The sequence below is a fragment of the Chrysemys picta genome, chromosome 10 (assembly GCF_011386835.1).
Source record: "Chrysemys picta bellii isolate R12L10 chromosome 10, ASM1138683v2, whole genome shotgun sequence".
In the NCBI taxonomy this organism is placed as follows: Eukaryota; Metazoa; Chordata; order Testudines; family Emydidae; genus Chrysemys; species Chrysemys picta.
Window position 1 is genome coordinate 55987102 of NC_088800.1, and position 22004 is coordinate 56009105.

Here is a 22004-nt window from a genome sequence, read left to right on the forward strand (position 1 = left end):
TGTCTGATTTTGTAAGCAAGAGGTTTTTTAAGTGAGGTGAAACTTGGGGTACATGAGACAAATCAGACTCCTGAAGGGGGTACAGTGGCTCTGGAAAGGTTCAACGCCACTGTTATAGGGGAATGCACACATCCAAAAAACCCTTTCTTGGGGATTTAAAGGGATTGATGAAGACAGTCCAGTGCTTGGTTTTTCTAAATGTTAAGAAAAAACCATAAACGGTGGGTATAAATTACTTGTCAGTACTCCCTTAACAAAATCACGTGACTTTAAATTCACTTTCCTTTCTCCTGTATTCATTGACTGATGCTGCCTTAGAAAGGGAACTGCAGGCAGTTGGGTGAAGGGTATTTTTGTTTCAGTAGCTTTTGCAAATGTTTCCAAGCCCTATGCTGAACCAATGATTGTGCTTGAGGCTTTGCAATTTTTTTTTTAATTTTGGCACCGTTCAGCGAGCCATCCCAGAGATCTGCACTGAGAAGAGGCCTCCAGTCCTGACATCGTGCCCCAAAAAGCTGTGGTGCATCAGGATTCAAGCTCTCCTTTTGCAGATACCAGCAGGTCCTGCACTTTAAGTACTAACCTAAAAGGGCTTATATTTAATTCTGAATCCTTAATGCCTCGCACTGACCATCCAATACATTGTTCTATGTGACTACCACAGGGTTTATCATACAGCATTACCTAGAGACCGGGCTCAAATGTGGATTAAGTCAAAAAGAAAATTTGCTTAAACAGACTTCAGACTGTTATTTAGCCCAGCGTTTCTCAAACGGGGGTCTGCAAGAATACTCCAGAGGGTTCGCGGGCCCCCCTGATCAACTCCTCCCCCTCCCTCCTAGTGCTTCCTGCATGCCGGGGAACAGCTGTTGAGCGGTGCACAGGAGGCACTGGAAGGGAGGGGGAGGAGCGGGAACGGGGCACACTCAGGGCAGGTCTTCACTACAGGGGAGGTCGATTTAAGATACGCAAATTCAGCTACACGAATAGCATAGCTGAATTCGACGTATCGGAGCCGACTTACCCCGCTGTGAGGACGGCGGCAAAATCGACCTCCGCTGCTCCCCGTCGATGGCGCTTACTCCTACCTCCGCTGGTGGAGTAAGCGCATCGATTCGGGGATTGATTGTCGCGTCCCGACGAGACGCGATAATTCGATCCCCGAGAGATCGATTTCTACCTGCCGATTCAGGTGGGTAGTGTAGACCTAGCCTCAGAGGAGGGGGCGGAAAGAGGCAGGGAAGAGAAGGGGCGGGGTGGGGCCTTGGGGGAAGGGGTGGAGTGGGAGCGGGGCACTTGGGGGTCCGCGACAAATTTTACATCAAAATGGGGGTCCTTGGGTTGCTCAAGTTTGAGAACCGCTGCTCTAGCAGATTTTGATACTGCTACTGGCAGCATTTGCTGGCAGAGGGCTGGGACAACATGTAGTAATTGGGCCCATAGATCTACCCCACTTGTGAGCCTAACTGTGGAACTGTAAATAAAAGTTAATAAACGGTCACAATAACAAATATGAATGGGAAAAGGTGCACAAAGGAGACAGAAAGACTGAATTAGTCCAAACAAAACAGCCCACTCATATAATTCAAGGACTGTGTTAAGATCACGTTTGGTGAACACCTGGGACCAGGAATTGGCATATGGGAGCTTAGGCCTAACTGGTGAACCAAATAAGGAGAAGACAGGTTATTCTGCCCATCACTCCCTTTGGCGCCCTCAGACAGAGACTTGAAGGGAAGCTGGCTACTATGACGCTGGGGGCCTGAAAGAGAAGAGAACAGGAGAAGGCACAATCTTCACCATCCTGGCTGCTGCCCCCACTAAATTTTGGGACCTACTGTGACACTGTTTGTCCTCCTTCATCCTAATCCTGAGAGACACCCTGACCAGACCGCTCCAGACAGAGGGAGCCAAATCACCACCTTCACGGGCTCCAGCTGAATCCCAACCACCAGCTGGGACCTTGTCACTCACACCTCCCCAGGTGTTCTTTTCCTTCCCCACCTTATTTCGTCTCTTTCCTGACCCTCTCCTTTTGCCTTCTGTTTAATAAGAGTCTGGCTTAGCTGGCCAAGATTGCATTTTTGCAGCACTGGCGTAGGCTGTGACCAGAGGCAGCTAAAAGCAATCCCCTAAATAGCCTGGGGCTGGTACAAGTTTGCCAGGTCTTGCAGTGAGACAGGGTGGGTGAGGAGCATCTTTTACTGGGCCAACTTCTCTTGGTATAAGAAACAACCTTTTGAGCTTCACTGAGCCCTTCTGTGGGACTGGAAAAGGCAACCAAGTGTCCAGACAGTGCGCTAGCCTTGTGTTTCTCCAGCAGTGAGGTTGCAAGTGAAAGTCAACACCAGAGACAGAAGCTGCATTTTTACTCTTTGCCGTTCTTATCTTTCCCTTTTTGTTTGGGTCTCATGTTGTCTTCTAGGAAATGTGACTGGACTTTTCACAACAGCAGCAACAACAACAGCTCCAGCCCATTTAAGTGCTCTTTTTTCTAAAAAGGACAGTTATTACCATGTTTAATATCATCAAAGAGACTGTCAGACCAGATTTTCCCCCTTAAAGACTCTCTCCTGCTAAAGGGAAAGGGAAGATGGAATGTGGTTAAAATGAAAGCCTTATGTTTCAACCGATTTAATGTTTCCTTCTTTTCTCTACCCTAATAAAGGGGTAAAGAATTTTTAATAGCATATTTGCCATGGCACTAAGTAGACTGAGGGCTCTGTATACCAAACCCTGAACCTCGTTGACCACGGGTAATGTCGGACAGTTTCAGGGTCACGCTAGCACCTTTGACTCTTTGGGCCCTTTATTCCATCTAAATTAATACACCAGAGTGGTAAGGGAGGCATTGGGCAATGGTGGGGACGTGGGAGAGAGGTCCAGGACTGTATTAACAGGGAGTACCGCAAGCCAGGACTGAGGGGAATCAACCGATTGTAGAGAACTGTCGGGGGCCAGGTTGGGAAGAGCAGAAGTTATCACAGGAGTTAGCACCTAGAATCTAGGCAGAAAAGACCAGGTAGGTCACCATCATCAACTCCTCTCTGCCAACTCACAGGTTCTACAAGCAAGCTATTTAAGCCATGGAGTATATGTGGGGATAGATGCTTGTGTCGACATTCAAATCCCCTAACCCGTCTACATCTGGATCAGTTACAATGCACACCAGACATTCCAATCCACTACACTAGCATCTCAAAAAGAGATTTCTGACAAACGCATACAATTCATTTTTATGCTGGTGAAAGGTCTTCAATTGACAGCCCTGGACACTTAACCCGAATACAGAACCACAGAGCAGGCAGTGGTACTTCAAGCCTGCCCCACACTAGCTGGCACCATTCTTTGTCCTGATGCCAACATGCCACCCTTAGGGGTAAAATGATAGTTTCAGATGCCATTGAGTCCTTGGACACTCAGCTGAAGCAGCCAACAGGGGAGCCCTTTGGTTTTGAGGGGTGGTGATTTTGGTATGTGGACAGTCATCTGCTAGGAACTGAGATGCACAAACTTATTTTGCTTAGCTATACAGTAGCAGGCTGTGATGTTAAGTAACACACTGATGCACTCAGCAAAACATCCTGTACTTACAAAATAGTATTTACACTTATCTAGGAACTCAGAACACCAGAAGTGTAAAGGGGCTATGTGAACTCTCTGAGCTTTCTGAGCAAAATGTCTCACATAGGACTGACCCGCCTTTCTCCCATTCCCATCCTGCCACGGAGCTAAGAGCCTGGTATGATTTTTTTGGCTAATCCAAGGCTCACTACTGAAAAAACGTACCCGGGTGTCCCACCTGGTCATTTAAGCTCTCGTGAAACATCATATGGCTCAGCAGCATCATGACCTATGACAATGTAGTGTTACTCAATACAACTGCTGCTGAAGGATTCCCACAGTGCAAGTTATTCAAACAACCTGTATTTCCCAGTTTCCAGAGATGCTGAGGCTGCTACTAACCGCTCGAACACGTTTAAGGCGCTCCTCTAATTTCTCCTCTGCTTCACGTTCCCTTTGTACTTCCTCCAGGCGATTGATCAGCTCTGCAGCAAACTTCTGTGGTTCAACATGGATATCCTTTGGCATTCGGTACGTACGCTGAAGGAAGAACACACCATTGTTTAGCAAAAGGAGCAATAAACTGAAGCCAAAACTTTAAAATCTTAAAGGGAATTCTATCTCAGCTTGGAATAATAATAATTTATGGAAATATACCTATCTCATAGAACTGGAAGGGACCCTGAAAGGTCATCGAGTCCAGTCCCCTGCCTTCACTAGCAGGACCAAGTACTGATTTTGCCCCAGATCCCTAAGTGGCCCCTCAAGGATTGAACTCACAACCCTGGGTTTAGTAGGCCAATGCTCAAACCACTGAGCTATCCCTCCCCTCATGGTCCTACCATGGATCAGGCAGCACTAGGAGGGTAGAATTTGGGTAGGCTAGTGAACAACCCAAAGGGATGGTTTGGTCCATGCCAACAGCATTCCACTGATGAAACTGGAGTTCTGCTCTGCTTTCTGGGACCTCCTTCCGCACACCATCTACACAGCTCCTTAATGATGAAGAGATTTTCTAGGATGACAACTCTAGGGATGTGGTTATCATTGAATAACCAAACTTTGTTGCAGGCATGCCAGTGCTCAGTCCTTGCTGCTTATATAAGTTAAATGTAACAAGCTAATAATACTCTTAGGAAAGGGCTGAAACATCAGGAATTTGTAGCAGAAAAGTTACCATCTTTTTGTTTAACAGATGAGGGGGATTCTAACATGCATATCTGGCTTCTGTCACAGACCCACCAATCTAGGCTGGTGAAGGTTACCTACTTAACTGTGTAAGCATGGCCCAATGAGGCCAAAAAGGGTGAACTCTTGTGGCCTCTCGCCTGCTGGGATCTTCCATTCAGTTACATCCCACAGAGTTTGTGCTACTTAACCCATGCACAAAAGGCAACTGTTTCCCATGAAGCAACCTCTCTAATTGGAATAATGACACAGCACAACTGCATCTAGTTCTCTTCAAAGTCACGCAAAGGCAAAGGCTGCTGTTTGGACTCCTCAGAAAAGCAATATTTTGTCTTTTATAAAGTGCAAAAATATGGATATAATTTGACATTAACTAGAAAAAATAGCTCCAGCTTTACATTTACTGATAACTCTAAAAGGCAGCATGCTGTCCTTAGCTGGCCAGATGGTAAGGGGAAGAAAGTCTAAAGGAGCATTTTGCTAAGGAAACAAGACAAGTAAAAGAATGATTTGCTGCTTGTTCCATGAAGCAGAGAGACGCCCACTCACAGGGAGCAGAAAAAGCCAACTACTTTTTCCTTTTCCCCAGACCAAATTATGTTGCACCTGGGGAGCTGAACGATGGAATGGTGACATGCCCTGTACCGAACTATCAAACTGACAACAATTGCATTTTCTCCATTGCCCTTTGTTCTATTGCTGTGCTGACCAAGTGAAATGACTTATCCCAACCAAAGATTTCACCAATGCCGAAAACAAGACAGAAAGTAGTCACGTGGAAACAGAATATGCTGTTACATGAAAAAGGAGGAGGGAGATGTACATTTTCTACAACCAGAGAGAACACAAAGGAACATGGAAGCAAAACAGCAAGTGTGTCGGCCCGTCCGGAGCAGGAGGACTTGTGCAGTGTACTCGGCACCAGCCCTTTAACAGGTAAACTCTAAAATTGGCAGTCTGCACCTTTAAACTTGTAAATAAACAAAGTAACCACTTGATCCCCGTGTTTAAACAAGAGCCCTGACCTGGCCCAAGGCTCCGGGCTAGGATCGAGGGGCTCCTTTCCTGTTCCAGCCCCAGGGATGAAGTAGTGCCTGATGGCTCCTGATTGGTTAGTGTCTCTTTCTGGCCTTTCTAGACCCCTTGAGGACTAAGTCCTGAGAAGGTTCTTCCTAGGCAGGGGAATGCCTCCCCCAAAATGCGAGAAGACTGGATAGACGCTGTCATACGCAGGATAACGTATACACCTCTACCCCGATATAACGCTGTCCTCGGGAGCCAAAAAAATCTTACTGCGTTATAGGTGAAACTGCTTTATATCGAACTTGCTTTAATCCACGGGAGTGCACAGCCCCGCCCCCCTGGAGCACTGCTTTACCGCGTTATATCCAAATTCGTGTTATATCGGGTCACGTTATATCGAGATAGAGGTGTATAAAGAATGGCTATGATACCATGATACCAGGGAATCATACTGACTGAGGAATAGAGACCAAATCTCTGTGAAGTCTTTAAGTTTCTTTCTCATGCGGAACATGAGAGTTAATCTACAGTCCAATAAGGAGGATGGAAATAATGCGTTTCTGCAAGTCTTAGAGGTGCAACCAAACTCTGTTTCTGCTCTGCCCCAGCACATGCTGGGGTGGGAGTCAGGGAAAGGAAGGTTATATTTAACATAGCCTTTAAACGAGGCCAGAGCTCCTCCTATGGAAGCAATGAGTTGAGAACACCTTTTATTACATAAAAATCGACGTCACAGATTGAAGCAATGGGCTTTGCTCATTGACCTCAGTGACAGTGAAACTATGCTGGAAAGTACAGCTGATCAATAGCTAAGCCCAATGACATGGGCTACAAGTACTCTGGCCCATGACGGCTTTCCTATCCCCTTCCCTTCTCTTGCACTGCACATTTGCAATAGCATGCAGACCCAATGCTCCTGAAGGATTTCTGCAGCCAGCATGTAATTCTCACCCAAATTGATTCCTGGAAGCAAGTGCCTGACCTACATGAACCAATGAAAGGAGTGATGCACCAATGAGGCGCTGTTCTCCAAATGCCTTTGGGAGGCACGACTGGACTGGTGACAACACAGGACGTAAGGTGATTGACTATGCAGACTATAGGGGCCACACCCCAACCTGAAGAGACTAAGTAGGAAGGGAGGTGAACACAGACTTGCTGCAGGGAGCACTCTACTGGAGTCGCTTCCCACGGGACCCTGGGCTGGGGCGCGGTGGAAAGGGAGGGCCCAGGTCCCCTACCACACCCCCTTAAAGGCCTAGGCCTGGAGGTGGGTGGCAAGCTGACGCAATCTGGCTTGAAGGTCAGGAGCAGGCGCCTCTACTGCCTGACAGAGAGGCCAGAAGCCGGGTGCACCAACCTCTAGGCCACCCAGCCCTACGAGCTCCTATCGCAAAGTCCTTCGGCTTGTATTCTGACTTGTGAAAGGAATACAGCTGGATTTATTCAAACTGTGCTTCTCCCTTAACCTGGGATTTCTGGTGAAGAAGTGGGACTTGTTTGGTCCTAAGGGGGAGGAGGAAGATGAGGATGATTTGGGCTGGCAGAGTGGGATCTCTGTAAGGAGTCTCACAACAATGTGGGGTCCTTAGAGAGGAGGGCAAGGAGGTCAGATATGCCCTCTCCATCTGCAGGCAGGCCCAAAGAATCCCAGGATTTTAGCACTTGCACTAACGGAATTCTGTGGCATGTAGTTGAGTGTCACTGCTGTAAAGCAGTGGTTCTCAACCAGGGGCCTGGGGGCCACAAGCAGGGCAACCAAAAGACTATCAGGGGTTCTGATCAGATAGCCATTTCTGACTGAATATCTGTAAGCAACAACAAAGCACAGGAAGATTAGGTGGCTGTGGCCATCTGGATACTTTCAGCTCAAGGGTTTTCCAGCCTGTGCTATCTACTGGTTGAAGAGAATCTGAAGATTGACACTGGATTCCAGGGGAAGGTCTGAGATGGCTTGGATCATGAAGCCATGGGCGACACTACATTAAGAGGGGATAGCTAGAGACTGTAGATGGATGTTTCTAGATCCTCTGGACATTCGGGTGGTGGGTGGGACACACAGGATCCAGTTCTGACACTTCATCCCTTCTCAGGCACCAAGGCTCTGAAGGTATAGAATTCGGGGGTAATGGAGACACATCCCAAGGTGAACATTTTTGCAACTGAAGGGTGAACTGGGAGGACATGCTTCGAAAATGAGTGACCCCTTCTCAACATCCTGTATTTTCTGCTCCACACTGGAACTGTATGTAAGCTGTTACCTCCAATATGTATGGGCCGCCCTGTGAGAATTTTCTGGGAGTTGGCGACTGAAGGAAGGCCAGGATCAGATCCTCTCTTCTTTTGCCTGGGTGATCCCTGTCTCTCCGGGGCATGGTGTGAAGAGCTGTAATTTCCTGCTTGTGAGGAGCTGCAAAGATGTCCCTAGAGATGACTGAGGAAGGGACTGGTGAGGCTGCAGTGAGCTCTCGCGGAGAATATCATGGAAGGGTCTTTCACAGGTGCGTACAAAGAGGCTGCCAAGGAAGAATGGTTACTTACCTTCTGTAACTGTTGTTCTTCGAGATGTGTTGTTCACGTCCATTACACATTAGGTGTACGCGCGCCGCGTGCACGGACGTCGGAAACTTTTTCCCTTAGTGGCTCCCGTCGGGCCGGCAGGGCCCCCTCCTTCCCGCCAGAGCGGCGCCCCGCTCCAGGGTATATATATCCCTGCCGACCCGACCCCTCCGGTTCCTTCTTGCCGGAGACTCCGACAGAGGGGAAGGAGGGTGGGAAGTGTAATGGACGTGAACAACACATCTCGAAGAACAACAGTTACAGAAGGTAAGTAACCGTTCTTTCTTCTTCGAGTGATTGTTCACGTCCATTACACATTAGGTGATTCCCAAGCTTACCATTGGAGGTGGGTAGGAGTCAAGGTACAACTGACTGTAGCACAGCCCGACCGACCATCGCGTCCTCTCTGGTCTGATGATGGATCGCGTAGTGGACTGTGAACGTATGTACGGACGACCAGGTGGCTGCCTTACAGATCTCCTGGATAGGGACCTGCGCCAAGAAGGCTGTTGAGGATGCTTGGGCTCTAGTCGAGTGGGCCCGGATCTCCGGGGCCGGAACATTGGCGAGCTCATAACAGGTGCGTATACAATGCACAATCCATGCTGACAAGCGCTGTGTCGAGATAGGCAAGCCTTTCATACGCTCCGCAATAGCAATGAACAGCTGGGGTGTTCTGCGGAACGACCTGGTCCATTCCAGGTAAAATGCCAACACCCTTCGGACATCCAGGGTATGTAGGCTGCGGTGGTGAGGGTCCGTATGGGGTTTAGGAAAAAACACCAGTAGGCAAATGTCCTGCCCCATGTGGAACTGTGATACCACCTTTGGGAGGAATTTGGGGTGCGGCCTCAGTTGCACCTTATCCTTATGGAACACTGTATAGGGTGGTTCCGAAGTGAGGGCCCTCAATTCCGATACCCTTCTGGCCGACGTGATGGCCACAAGAAACGCCACCTTCCACGAGAGGTGCGTGAGGGAGCAAGTGGCTAGGGGCTCAAAGGGGGGACTCATGAGTCTTGTTAGGACTAGGTTCAGACTCCACGCCGGGACAGGCGGGCGCGAGTAGGGAAACACCCTTTCCAGCCCCTTGAGGAATCTGGCCACTGTGGGGTTGGAGAACACTGACACTCCCAACTCTCCCGGATGGAAAGCCGAAACAGCGGCTAAGTGCACTCTAATTGAGGCGGGCGCAAGCCCTTGATTCTTGAGGTGCAGTAGGTAGTCCAAGATCGACGGAACTGAGGCTTGTAAAGGCTGTATGCGTTGAGGCTCACACCAGTGGGAGAACCTTTTCCATTTTGCCAGGTAGGTCGCTCTTGTAGAGGGCTTCCTACTATTAAGGAGGATTTGTTGAACTTGGTGAGAGCACCTGTGTTCTACATCATTCAGCCAGAGAGATACCACGCCGTGAGATGTAGCGAAGACAGGTTTGGGTGGAGTAGGCGACCTTTGTCTTGCGTGACTAGGTCACGATGGAGGGGGAGGGTGATTGGATCGGCTATGGACAGTTCCAGCAGGGACGTGAACCAATGCTGGCGTGGCCAGGCCGGGGCGATAAGTATGATCGTCGCCCTGTCCCTGCGGGTCTTGAGGAGAACCTTGTGTATGAGTGGGAACGGAGGGAAGGCATATCTCAGGCTCCCTCCCCATGGGATCATGAAGGCATCTGCTAATGATCCCTGGCTGAGGTTCTGGAACGAACAGAACTGAGGGCATTGGCTGTTGTCCCTGGTGGCGAATAGATCCACCCGGGGAAAGACCCACCTCCGGAAGATCGAATGCAGGACGTCTCGCCTCAGCGTCCATTCGTGCATTCGGTAGGATCGGCTGAGGTGGTCTGCTAAGCCGTTTTGAATCCCCGGAAGATACGTCCCGATGAGGTGTATCGCATGGGCTATACAGAAGTCCCATAATTGGAGTGCCTCGCGACAGAGGGGAGAAGACCGGGACCCGCCCTGCTTGTTTATATAGAACATGGCGGTAGTGTTGTCTGTCAGGACTGCCACGCTGTGACCTTTTATGGTGGCGCGGAAGGTCTGACAGGCGAGGCGAACCGCTCTTAGCTCCTTCAGATTGATGTGAAGCAGCTTGTCTTCTCTGGACCACAGCCCTTGGGTCCGCAGTTCCCCCAGGTGCGCCCCCCAACCCAGGTCCGATGCATCTGTTACCAACGTCAGAGTGGGCTGTGGGGCAGCGAAGGGGATCTCTTCGCATACCTGTTGGCGATCGAGCCACCAGCGTAGCGAGCTGAGCACCTGGTTTGGGATCGTGACTACTTGATCCAATGGGTCTCTTGAGAAGGGTCCCTGAAGAGGGACGGGGAAGGGGGATGGCAGGGAGGGGGCGAGGAAAACTGGAGGGTATAGCCCACCTTCACTGTGCGCAGGACCCAGCGGTCCGATGTTATGCGCAACCAGGCCCGGTAGAAATGGGACAGGCGGTCCTTGAACCCCAGAGGAGGATCCGGTATATGAAGTGGTACGCTGTCCTCGGGCGTAGCTTCAAAAGCCTGGTTTATTCCCCGGCTGCGGCTTGCCCTGGCCGTGACTCTGGCCTTGGTTAGGCGTATTGTTACGTCTCCGCCTGTTATCCCTGCCTCGACGGCGGTAAGGCTCGTGCCGGGGGCGAGGGTGATATTGCCTCTGCGGTGGCTGGGGCTTACAGGGTTTACGCTGCGTTACCGGGGTGTGCATGCCCAACGACTTAAGGGTCGCACGCGAGTCTTTAAGGCTATGCAGCCTGGCGTCCGTTTGGTCGGAGAACAAGCCCGAACCTTCAAACGGGAGGTCCTGCAGTGTGGTTTGCACCTCTGGTGGAAGACCTGAAGCCTGTAACCACGCCGAACGCCTCATCACGACTCCTGACGCGATTGTTCTAGCCGCAGCATCGGCTGAGTCGAGGGAGGCCTGCAATGAGGTCTTGGCCACCGCCATCTCCTCGTCCACCAGGGCCGTGAACTCCTGATGCGCGTCAGGTGGGAGGGAGTCCTTAAACTTGGCGACTGAAGCCCAAGAGTTAAAATTGTGCCTGTTCAGAATCGCCTGCTGATTGGCGATCCTCAGTTGAAGGCCCCCAGAGGAATAGACTTTCCTCCTGAACAAGTCCAGTCGCTTAGCTTCCTTGCCCTTGGGGGCCGGAGCTTGCTGGCCATGGCGCTCTCTCTCGTTGACCGCCGAGACCACTAGCGAACAAGGGGACGGGTGTAAAAAGAGGAAGTCGAACCCTCTAGATGGGGCGAAGTATTTCCTCTCCACGCCTCTTGCAGTCGGTGCACTGGAGGCCGGCGTCTGCCACACCGTCTTATAATTGGACTGTACTGTCCGTATGATCGGGAGAGCGACTCTGGAGGGGCCCTCTGGGCTCAGGATATCGACCATGGGGTCTTCCTGTTCTATGGTCTCCTCCGCTTGCAAGCCCAAATTGAGGGCTACCCTGCGAAGCAGGTCTTGGTGTGCCCGATGGTCAATCGGGGGAGGGCCGGACACCATGGTGCCCGCTACTCCTCATCTGGCGAGGAGGAAGAGGTCGGAGCCTTCTGCCCCTCCTCAGTGTCCTGCAAACCCGGCATCGACCAGTTGCTCCTCTGGGGCCTGACCCGCAGTGTGGGACTGGGACGGTACCGTACTTGGTGCCGAGTCCACTCCTTCCCGCTCCGGAGGTCTAGAGACCGTTGCCTCCTTATGTGATGGCGGGCGGTGCCGTGGGGAGCGGGATCGGTACCCCGGTGGCCCGGATCTCGAGGCCCTCGATGGGGGCCCTTGCTGGTGGTAGGCCCAGGGTGTCCAGAATGGCCATTGGCTCGGCTGGCCCCATTGAGAATGGCCATAGTCTCTGCTGGCCTGCGACCTATGGCCATATCCGCCGTACCGGTCTGAGTCGGTCCCCGAGACCACGGACGGTGACCTGGAAGGCCACGGCGGAGCCGTAGGATGGTGCCGGTCCGGGTTTGGGGAGTAGCGCCTCCGCGACCAGGATCTGGAATAGCGTCTCGCCGATCTGGACCTGGAACGGTACCGGCGGTCGCGGGACCGGGAACGGCTACGGCTGGTCGGCCTCGGGTAACATACCGCCGACATTTCGCGGTGCCGACTCGGTGCCGACCGCTTATTGAAGCCCGACTGCTGCGGTGCTTCCTGCACCGAGGGCAACCGGGAGTCCACCGAAGCGGAGCTTGACCGGGACCGGTTCCCGAAACGGTGCCGAGACGGTGATCGTGACGGGCGCACCATCGCCGGCTTGCCTCTGTGCGGCAGCTTCGGCGGAGTGTCCTCAGCGCGTGCCGGGGCCTCGACGGACAATGCGATGAGGTCCTTAGCTGCCTCAAACGTGTCCGGAGTGGAGGGCTGTTCCAAGAGCTCCTCCAGCCCTTCATCTTCGCTCGACGCGCCCATCCCGGGGCTCGACGGGCCTTTCGGCGCCGGAGCCACTACCGGGGTCTGTGCCGGGGCCGTACCGGCCTTAGGGGCACTCGAGGTCTTCACCGGTGCCGCCCTCTTGTGCGGGGAGCGTCCTCGGGCCTTAGGTTGGCCCTTCGCTTTTGCCGGCGAAGACGACCGGCGTCGTATATGACCCCGATGGGTCGGTGCCGTGGGCTTCATGTGACCCGCCGGCGCCGGTTCCCGCACCGATGCCGGGGCGCTCCGCATGGAGGCAGATGGTGCCGCCGAAGTGGAGGGCTGTAATGCCGTCTCCATGAGCAGCTGCTTAAGATGAAAGTCTCTTTCTTTCTTGGTTCTGGGCTTAAAGGCCTTGCAGATCTTGCAGCGCTCTTTCTGGTGAGCCTCCCCCAGGCAACGGAGACACGAGGCGTGGGGGTCGCTCAATGGCATAGGCCTGCGGCACGTGGCACAAGCCTTGAAGCCTTGGGCGTGCGGCATGCCCCGCCGCCCAGGGCCGGTGCCGGGGTTGAACAAACAACCACAGCAAGAACTTTAAGTACCCTAATGAGCTGTTAACTACTGCTCAACACTACAACAAACTAACTGATAACTGCTAGATAACACTAATGACTATTACTAAGGGACACTCTCAGACGAGAGACAGAGTTGTTCCAACGCCGCCAGGGACGGTAAGAAGGAACTGGAGGGGTCGGGTCGGCAGGGATATATATACCCTGGAGCGGGGCGCCGCTCTGGCGGGAAGGAGGGGGCCCTGCCGGCCCGACGGGAGCCGCTAAGGGAAAAAGTTTCCGACGTCCGTGCACGCGGCGCGCGTACACCTAATGTGTAATGGACGTGAACAATCACTCGAAGAAGAACTTGTGGATCGAGGTAAAGGCCCCTGGGTTGAGGGTTTTCTGGAGGGATCTGGAAGGGAAGGGTACCTTATACCTCCATGGAATTGTCCTCCTGGAAGCTCCTGTTGGAGTGCTGGTTCCCCAAATGTATTCTGGCAAATTCCCACTCTGAGTGTCGACACCTGACAGAGCTGACTGCCTGACGCAGGGCTGTTCCCGCTGTGACCTGGCTGCAGTGGAGCCACTTGGCAGTGGACTGGTGGCCAGGCCCTTCACACAGAACAGGCCTGCTACGGGGGCTTGCAATGCACAGGCATAGGCAGTGCATTCCCTGCACGTTTCCTCATTTCTTCTGGGAATACACTTTCCCTTCTGATTCTCCATGTTGCTCCAGGACTCCACTTGAGTCCAAGAATGAGATGGAGCGTCCTCTGAGACCCAACAGGTGCAGCTGTTTCCCAGAGAAACAGGAGAATTGAAAAAGGTCTTCCCACTTGCTGGAGAAGGGAGGAACTGGGCCCAACCATTTTATCTCATGGATCACTACCCACCTGAGAGGCAGGTGAGACACAAATCCACTGCCCATTTTAATGGCAAGGAGCTGGTTGACAGAAGAAAATACTAAACTCCTAAAGCATTTCTAGACACTGTAAAATGTGTGGAATATGTGGAACACAGGATGGCATGGGTTGGACTAAATGCTTTACTAAAGCTCATTTCAAGTGTCCTATAAAAACTCCCATGTGTGGCTTTACCATTTGATTAGCTTGGTCATTTCTAAACTCATGCTGATAAATTGTCTCTCTAGCATCATCAGGTAATCTTAATAGGTTGTTCTTTATATACCTTATTACAAAGGTACTGTCATAACACTGCTTCTGTCTCCTCCACCTGCGCTAGTGTTGACAGACAAACAACCTAACCATGGATGCCTCTACCCAGATCGTGGTGTTGATTTGCAGACTGTGGCCTGCATTTCCCATTCACAGAAAACCAGGCTGGGGGGAACATCCAGTGTGAAAGGTGCCTGCGGGTGGAATCTCTCAGGAAGCAGGTGGGAGAGCTACAGGAGCAGGTGGCTAGGCTGAGGAGCATCCGTGCCCATGAGGAATTCCTTGAAAGTATTCATATGGAGACATACAAGGCTGAGGAAGATATCCAGCTATAGAGAACTGCTGCCACACCATTGGGGGAGGAGGATATGGGTCTGTCACAGGGAGGACACTGGCAGGTGGTTACTTCTGGCAGCAGGCAGTGCTCCACTCCTACCCATTATGGTGATGGAAAACTGTTATGCTGCCCTGGCAACAAGCGATGAGGAACCACCCCCAAAGGTGGAGGAGGAGAAGCCAGGAACCCCCAAGGCTGGGAGGATCGCAGCCACCACTCCCAGGAGGAAACATAGGATAGTGGCGGTTGGTGACTCTCTTCTGAGGGGGATGGAGGCCCATCTGTAGCCCTGACATAGCATCCTGGGAGGTATGCTGCCTGCCAGGGCCCCATATCAAGACGTTACAGAGGGATTGTCGAGGATCATCCAGACCTCTGACTACTACCCCATGCTACTCATCCATGTGGGCACTAATGATACTACAAGGTATGACCCTCAGCAGATCAGAAGTGACTACAGGGCTCTGGGAGTAAGGGTGAAGGAGTTGGGAGCGCAGGTGGTGTTCTCTTCGATCCTTCCAGTCAAGTGTACGGGCCCAGGCAGAGACAGATGCATCCCGGAGGTGAATGCCTGGCTGAGAGGATAGAGTTGCCAGGAGGGCTTCGGCTTCCTTGAACATGGGATGCTGTTCCAGGAAGAAGAACTGCTAAGCAGAGATGGGGTCCACCTATTGAGGAAGGGGAAGAGCATATTTGGATACAGACTGGCTAATCTAATGAGGAGGGCTTTAAACTAGGTTCGAAGGGGGTAGGTGACCAAAGCACACAGGTAATTCAAAAGCATGGAGAACTGGGAGAAGGGTCGGAATTTGGGGGAGCATGGGCTGTGATAGCAGGGATAAGGGAAAGTCAAGACAGAACTGGGGGAGGGAATCAAATCAGTATCTTAGATGTCTGCATAGTAATGCAAGAAGTATGAGGAATAAGCAGAAAACTCGAAATGCTAGTAAATAAACATAACTAGTGGGATAATACGCATGACTGGAATATTGGTATAGAAGGGTACAACTTGCTCAGGAAGGACAGGCAAGGAAAAAATGGAGGAGGTGTTGCCTTATATATTAAAAATGTATATACTTGGACTGAGGTTGAGATGAAAATAGGAGACAAACTTGTTGAAAGTCTCTGGGTAATGATAAAAGGGGTAAAAAACAAGGGTGATGTCATGGTAGGGGTCTACTATAGACCACCTAACCAGGAAGAAGTGGTGGATGAGGCTTTTTTTTTTACAGAACTAACAAAATCATCCAAAGCACAGGACTTGGTGGTGATTGGGGACTTCAACTACTCAGACATCTGTTGGGAAAATAACACAGCAGGGCACAATTATCCAACAAGTTCTTGGAATGTATTGGACACAATTATTTATTTCAGAAGGTGGAGAAAGCTACTAGGGGAGAGGCTGTTCTAGAATTGATTTTGACAAATAGGGAGGAACTGGTTGAGAATTTGAAAGTGGAAGGCAGCTTGGGTGAAAGTGATCATGTTTCTAAGGAATGGTAGGAGGGAGAACAGCAAAATAAAGACAGTGGATTTCAAGAAGGCAGACTTTAGCAAACTCAGGGAGTTGGTAGGTAAGATCCCATGGGAAGCAAGTCTAAGGGGAAAAACAATTGAAGACAATTGGCCGTTTTTCTAGGAGACGTTATTAAGGGCACAAGAGCAAACTATCCCACTGGGTAGGAAAGATAGGAAGTCTGGCAAGAGGCCGCCCTGGCTTAACCAGGAGATCTTCAATGATCTAAAAAAAAAAAAAAAAATCCTACAAAAAGTGGAAACTCGGTTAAATTACAAAGGATGAATATAAGCAAATAACACAAGTATGTAGGGACAGGATTAGAAAGGCCAAGGCACAAAATGAGATCAAACTAGCTAGAGACAGAAAAGGTAACAAGAAAACAGTCTACAAATACATTAGAAGCAAGAGGAAGACCAAGGCCAGGGTAGGCCCATTATTCAATGTGGGGGAGGGGGGAAAAACAATAACAGAAAACGTGGAAATGGCAGAGGTGCTTAATGACTTATTTGTTTCGGTTTTCACCAAGAAGGTTGATGATGATTGCACAGGCGCCGACTCTGTGGGTGCTCTGGGGCTGGAGCACCCATGGGGAAAAATTGGTGGGTGCTTAGCACCCACTGGCAGCTCCCCTCAACGCCCTCTCGCTCCAGCTCACCTCCGCCTCCGCTCCTGAGCACGCCACGTGCCCACTTTTTCCCCCTAGCTCCCAGCGCTTGCGCCGTGAAACAGCTGTTTCATGCGGCAAGCGCTGGGAGGGAGGAGGGGGAACACGGCACACTCGGGGAAGAGGTGGGGCCGGGGGGGGATTTGGGGAAGGGGTCCAATAGGGGCAGGGGCGGGGTTGGGGTGGGGACTTTGGGGAAGGGGTTGGAATGGGAGTGGTGCAGGGGCAGGGAAAGGGTGGAGTCGGGGCAGGGCCAGGGCCGGGGAGGCGCGAGCACTCACTGGCGCTGGGGAAAGTTTGCGCCTATGGGTGATGGGTCATCTAACACAGTGAATGCCAGTGAAAATGAGGTACGATCAGAGGCTAAAATAGGGAAAGAACAAGTTAAAAATTACTTAGACAAGTTAGATGTCTTCAAGTCACAAAGGCCTGATGAAATACATCCTAGAATACTCAAGGAGCTGAGCCATTAGCAATTATCTTTGAAAAGTCATGGAAGATGGGAGGGATTCCAGAAGATTGGAAAAGGGCAAATATATAATGCCAATCTATAAAAAGAGAAATAAGGACAACCTGGGGAATTACAAACCAGTCAGCTTAGCTTCAGAAAGATAATGGAGCAAATAATTAAGCAATCAATTTGCATACATCTAGAAGATAATAAGGTGATAAGTAACAGTCAGCATGGATTTGTCAATAACAAATTGTGTCAAACCAACTTGATAGCTTTCTTTGACAGGGTAACAAGCCTTTTGAAAAGGGGTAAGTAGTAGACGTGGTATATCTTGACTTTAGTAAAGCTTCTGATACTGTCTCACATGACCTTCTCATAAACAAACTAGGGAAATGAAACCTATATGGAGCTACTATAAGCTGGGTGCATAATTGGTTGGAAAACTGTTCCCAGAGAGCAGTTATCAGTGGCTCACAGTCATGTTGGAAAGGGATAATGAGTGGGGTCCCGCAAGGAACAGTTCTGAGTCCAGTTTTGTTGAATATCTTCATCAAAGATTTAGATAATGGCATAGAGAGTAACTGGACAAACTGGAGAAATGGTCTGAAGTAAACAGGATTAAATTCAATAATGACAAATGCAAAGTACTCCACTTAGGAAGGAACAATCAGTTGCACACATACAAAATGGAAAATGACTGCCTAGGAAGGAGTACTGCGGAAAGGGATCTGGAGTTCATAGTGGACCACAAGCTAAATGAATCAACAGTGTAACACTGTTGCAAAAAAACAAAAACAAAACAAACCTCATTCTGGGACATATTAGCAGGAGTGTTGTAAGCAAGACACAAGAACTAATTCTTCTGCTCTACTCTGCACTGACTAAGCCTCAACTGGAGTATTGTGTCCAGTTCTGAGTGCCACATTTCAGGAAAAATGTGGACAAATTGGAGGAAGTCCAGAGAAGAGCAACAAAATTGATTAAAGGCTAGAAAACATTACCTATGAGGGAAGATTGAAAGAATTAGGTTTGTTTAGTCTGGAAAAGAGAAGACTGAGAGGGGACATGATAACAGGTTTCAAGTACATAAAAGGTTGTTACAAGGAGGAGGGAGAAAAATTGTTCTTCTTAACCTCTGAGGCAAGGGCTTAAATTGCAGCAAGGGAGGTTCAGGTTGGACATTAGGAAAAACTTCCTAACTGTCAGGGTGGTTAAGCACTGGAATAAATTGCCTAGGGAGGTTGTGGAATCGCCATCATTGGAGATTTTTAAGAGCAGGTTAGACGAACACCTGCCAGGGAGATCTAGATAATACTTAGTCCTGCAGGGGACTGGACTAGATGACCTTTCGAGGTCCCTTCCAATCCTATGATTCTATAAAAGGCTCTATATAATCAATTTAACATTTATGTAGCTCCCATCAGAGCAGCAGCTAAATCAGGGGAGGGCAAACTATGACCCACAGGCTGGACGCGGTCTGTCAGGGCTTTCAATCTGGCCCGCAGGATTGCCAGCCCCCTGGCGCAGCGGGGCTAAGGCAGGCTCCCTGCCTGCCCTGGCCCCGCGCCGCTCCTGGAAGCAGCCGGCACCATGTCCCTGCGGCCCTTCGGGAATGGGCTCTGGCGCTGCCCTCACCTGCAGGCCCCGCCCCCTGCAGCTCCCATTGGCTGGGAACGGGGAACCACGGCCAATGGGAGCTTTGGGGGTGATACCCACAGGGGAGGGGAGCGTGTGGTGGTGCCACCAGCCCCACCCCACCCCCAGGAGCCACTGCCGGACATGCTGGCCACTTCTGGGAGTGGCATGGGGACAGGGCAGGCAGGGAGCCTGCCTTAGCCCCACTGCGTGCTGCTGCCATGCCGGAGCCACTCGAGGTAAGCGGCGCCGGGTCGGAGCCTGCACCTCGAACCATAGGTGCCAACTCCGTGGGTGCTGTGGGGCTGGGGCACCCACGGGAAAAAAATTAGCAGGTGCTTCACACCCACCGGCAGCCAAGCTCCCCCCGCCCCACCCCCTCCTCCTCTCCCAAGTGCGCCATGTCCCCGCTCCTTCCCCTCCCAGCGCTTCCCGCCCACCGCCTAACAGCTGTTTGGCGGCGCTTAGGACTTTCTGGAAGGGAGGGGGAGGGGTGGGGACATGGCGCGCTTAGGGGAGGAGGCAGTAAAGAGATGGGGCAGGGGCGGGGACTTGGGGGAAGGGGTGGAATTGGGGCGGGGCGAGGGTGGGGCAGGGGTCAAGCACCCAGGGGGCAGAGGGGAAGTCGGCGCCTATGTCCCGAATCCCAACTGCACACTGCATTCCAACTCCCTGCCCTGAGCCCCCTGCCGCACCACTCCTGTACCCCAACCTCGTGCCCTGAGCCCCCCCACATGCCGCACCCCCTCCTGTACCCGAACCTCATCCCGAGCCCCCTCCCACACTCTGCACCCCCTCCTGCACCCCAACCCTCTGCCCGTAGGCCCCTGCCACACCTCACAGGCAGCCCAACTGCCTGCCCTGAGCCGCCTCCTTCATTCCGCACTCCAACCCCTTGCCCTGAGCCCCTTCCTGCACACTGCACCCCCTCCCACACTCCAGCCCTACATTCATGGCCCTGCATACAATTTCTCCACCCAGATGTGGCCCTCAGGTCAAAAAGTTTGCCCACCCCTGAGCTAAACTCTTCACTGGTAAATGAATGGTGAAGTCCCTAGCGGACTTTGTGAACTCAGCTTCCTTCCTGGTAAGGGTGGCTCTATACCATAATAAGGGGATTATGCAATGCATTCTGCAAGAACTATCTGCACTGGTTACATTATAGCAATTGGCTATTCTGATGAGGTTTGTTTCCCGTTATGAAATCCTCCAATAGAAGAAAGTTAATAGGTTACTACTGCCTGTCCGAGAGTGTGCTACACATCAGGTCTAGATAGGTGCAGGGATTACTTTAACTATAGGCCATACTATACTATCAGCAGTGACTGATTTTGGAAAGCAACAATGGAAAAATGTATCCGCTTAGATGTTAATTGGGTAGATTTAATTCGACACACTTACATTTCATTTTAATTTTAAAAAATGAACTTTATAAAATGCCGCACTGGCGTGTTCTAAAACATATTATCTTATTACCTTCTCCTTTCATAGCGGATGGATAAAGTGAGGGCAGAGCAGTGGCTCTCTGAAGTCTATGCCAATTCCATGCCAGTAATTGGCAGGCAGGAGGTGCCACAGTGTCTGAACTAAACTCTTATTCCCTGGAGAGAGACTAGAACTAACTTGCTTCCTCTGTCCTCTCAAATATAAATATGCAATGATATACCTTCTCCCATGGGACTTAAAATTAAAGCACAAAACCTAATGGGAAAACTGTATCTTTCACTGAGAAATCCTTGTGGAGTGTCTGTGTGAAATTTACAAGGAGCAAGTAATTCTCAAAGAACATGCAGATAAGCACTACAGTAGAAACGTTTATCAAGCAGCAGGTGTCCAATTTAAACCTTGCTTAAAAAAAAAAACTGTTTTCCAAAAAAAGTCAATAAAATTTCATGCTAAGTAAAACTAATTAGGGTGCAAGTAACCACTGCTGGAATGACACTTATTCATCTCAACAAAAGAAATATCTGGCAGATGGAAGTTCGTTAAAGCAGAGTTCGCCATACATATTTTATGCGCCACACTCAGAATTTATAACCTGCGGTTCACTGAAGCGTTGCCAGTACACATGATCAATAGAAAGCCACTATTATTTTTATCCAAAAGGTAAAGCTGCTGACAGGCTTTGAAGTCAAAGAATATTCACTCAGTGGTTCCCACTGTTCGGCAACTGGAAAAAAAAAAAAAAAAAAAAAGGCCAAGCCTTCAAATTTCAACTCTAACAAAGCAATGCTTACAGTAAAAACGGCAGCAGCGGGAAATAAAAAGGCACCCAGCCAGTCTTTTCGACAGCAACCACACTGTGAAAGCAACTATGTGAAAGGAGAAGAGGCTGAACAACAGTGGCTAGTAAGCTTCCACAGCCAAGGCTTTTATTTTCAACCCAATGATCAAAGCACAGGAGACCCTCTTAAATCATCAGGAAAATAATCTAATTTAAAAGGCAAAATAAAGATTTTAAACACAAGATTAAAACAAGCGTGGATTTTGCCTGCATTGCACTGCTTCTGAACAGGCAGGAGGAGAGTGGCTATGCTGAGTGAAGCCATTTCTCGGAGGACAGAGACATTGTCTCAATTTGATTTGTGCTAGAGCACAGCTGCCCAAGGAAGAAAGTAGTATCTTTATTTTCTGCTAAACATGACATAACACCTGTAACTTCTCGCTCAGGGGAAAAAAGGCTTACAGTGATCAGCAAATGTGCAAAAGTTGCTACAGAATCTTAAGGGTTATGTTAAGCGTCTAATACCAGGCTCTTTGCCCTGATGAAACTGGGGAAAAACTAGAGACAAGAAAGGAGCCCACCTTTCTATCTTATATCCCAAAATAGTGGTCCTCTGCATCAGGCTGGGCTGCCTGGACAGAAACACCAGTTGGGGACATGACATTTGTCAAATAACCATCAGTCCAGATCCTTAAATTGCCCCTAAGTTTACATCATTTCTCTGCTCAGCTTCACTTTGTGCTAGATGGGCAGTTACACATTACA

The 22004-nt window shown here is 50.4% G+C and overlaps 1 protein-coding gene across 4 annotated transcripts in view; it reads right to left on the reverse strand.

Moving 5' to 3' along the window:
- AXIN1 (axin 1) overlaps nucleotides 1–22004 on the reverse strand; it is a 179310-nt gene that overhangs the window by 42784 nt on the left and 114522 nt on the right. For all 4 annotated transcript variants that reach the window (XM_065559851.1, XM_065559849.1, XM_065559850.1 and 1 more), the window contains one exon: nucleotides 3967–4104. In XM_065559851.1, the coding sequence (XP_065415923.1) occupies nucleotides 3967–4104 (138 nt within the window). The remainder of the gene's footprint in view (nucleotides 1–3966; nucleotides 4105–22004) is intronic.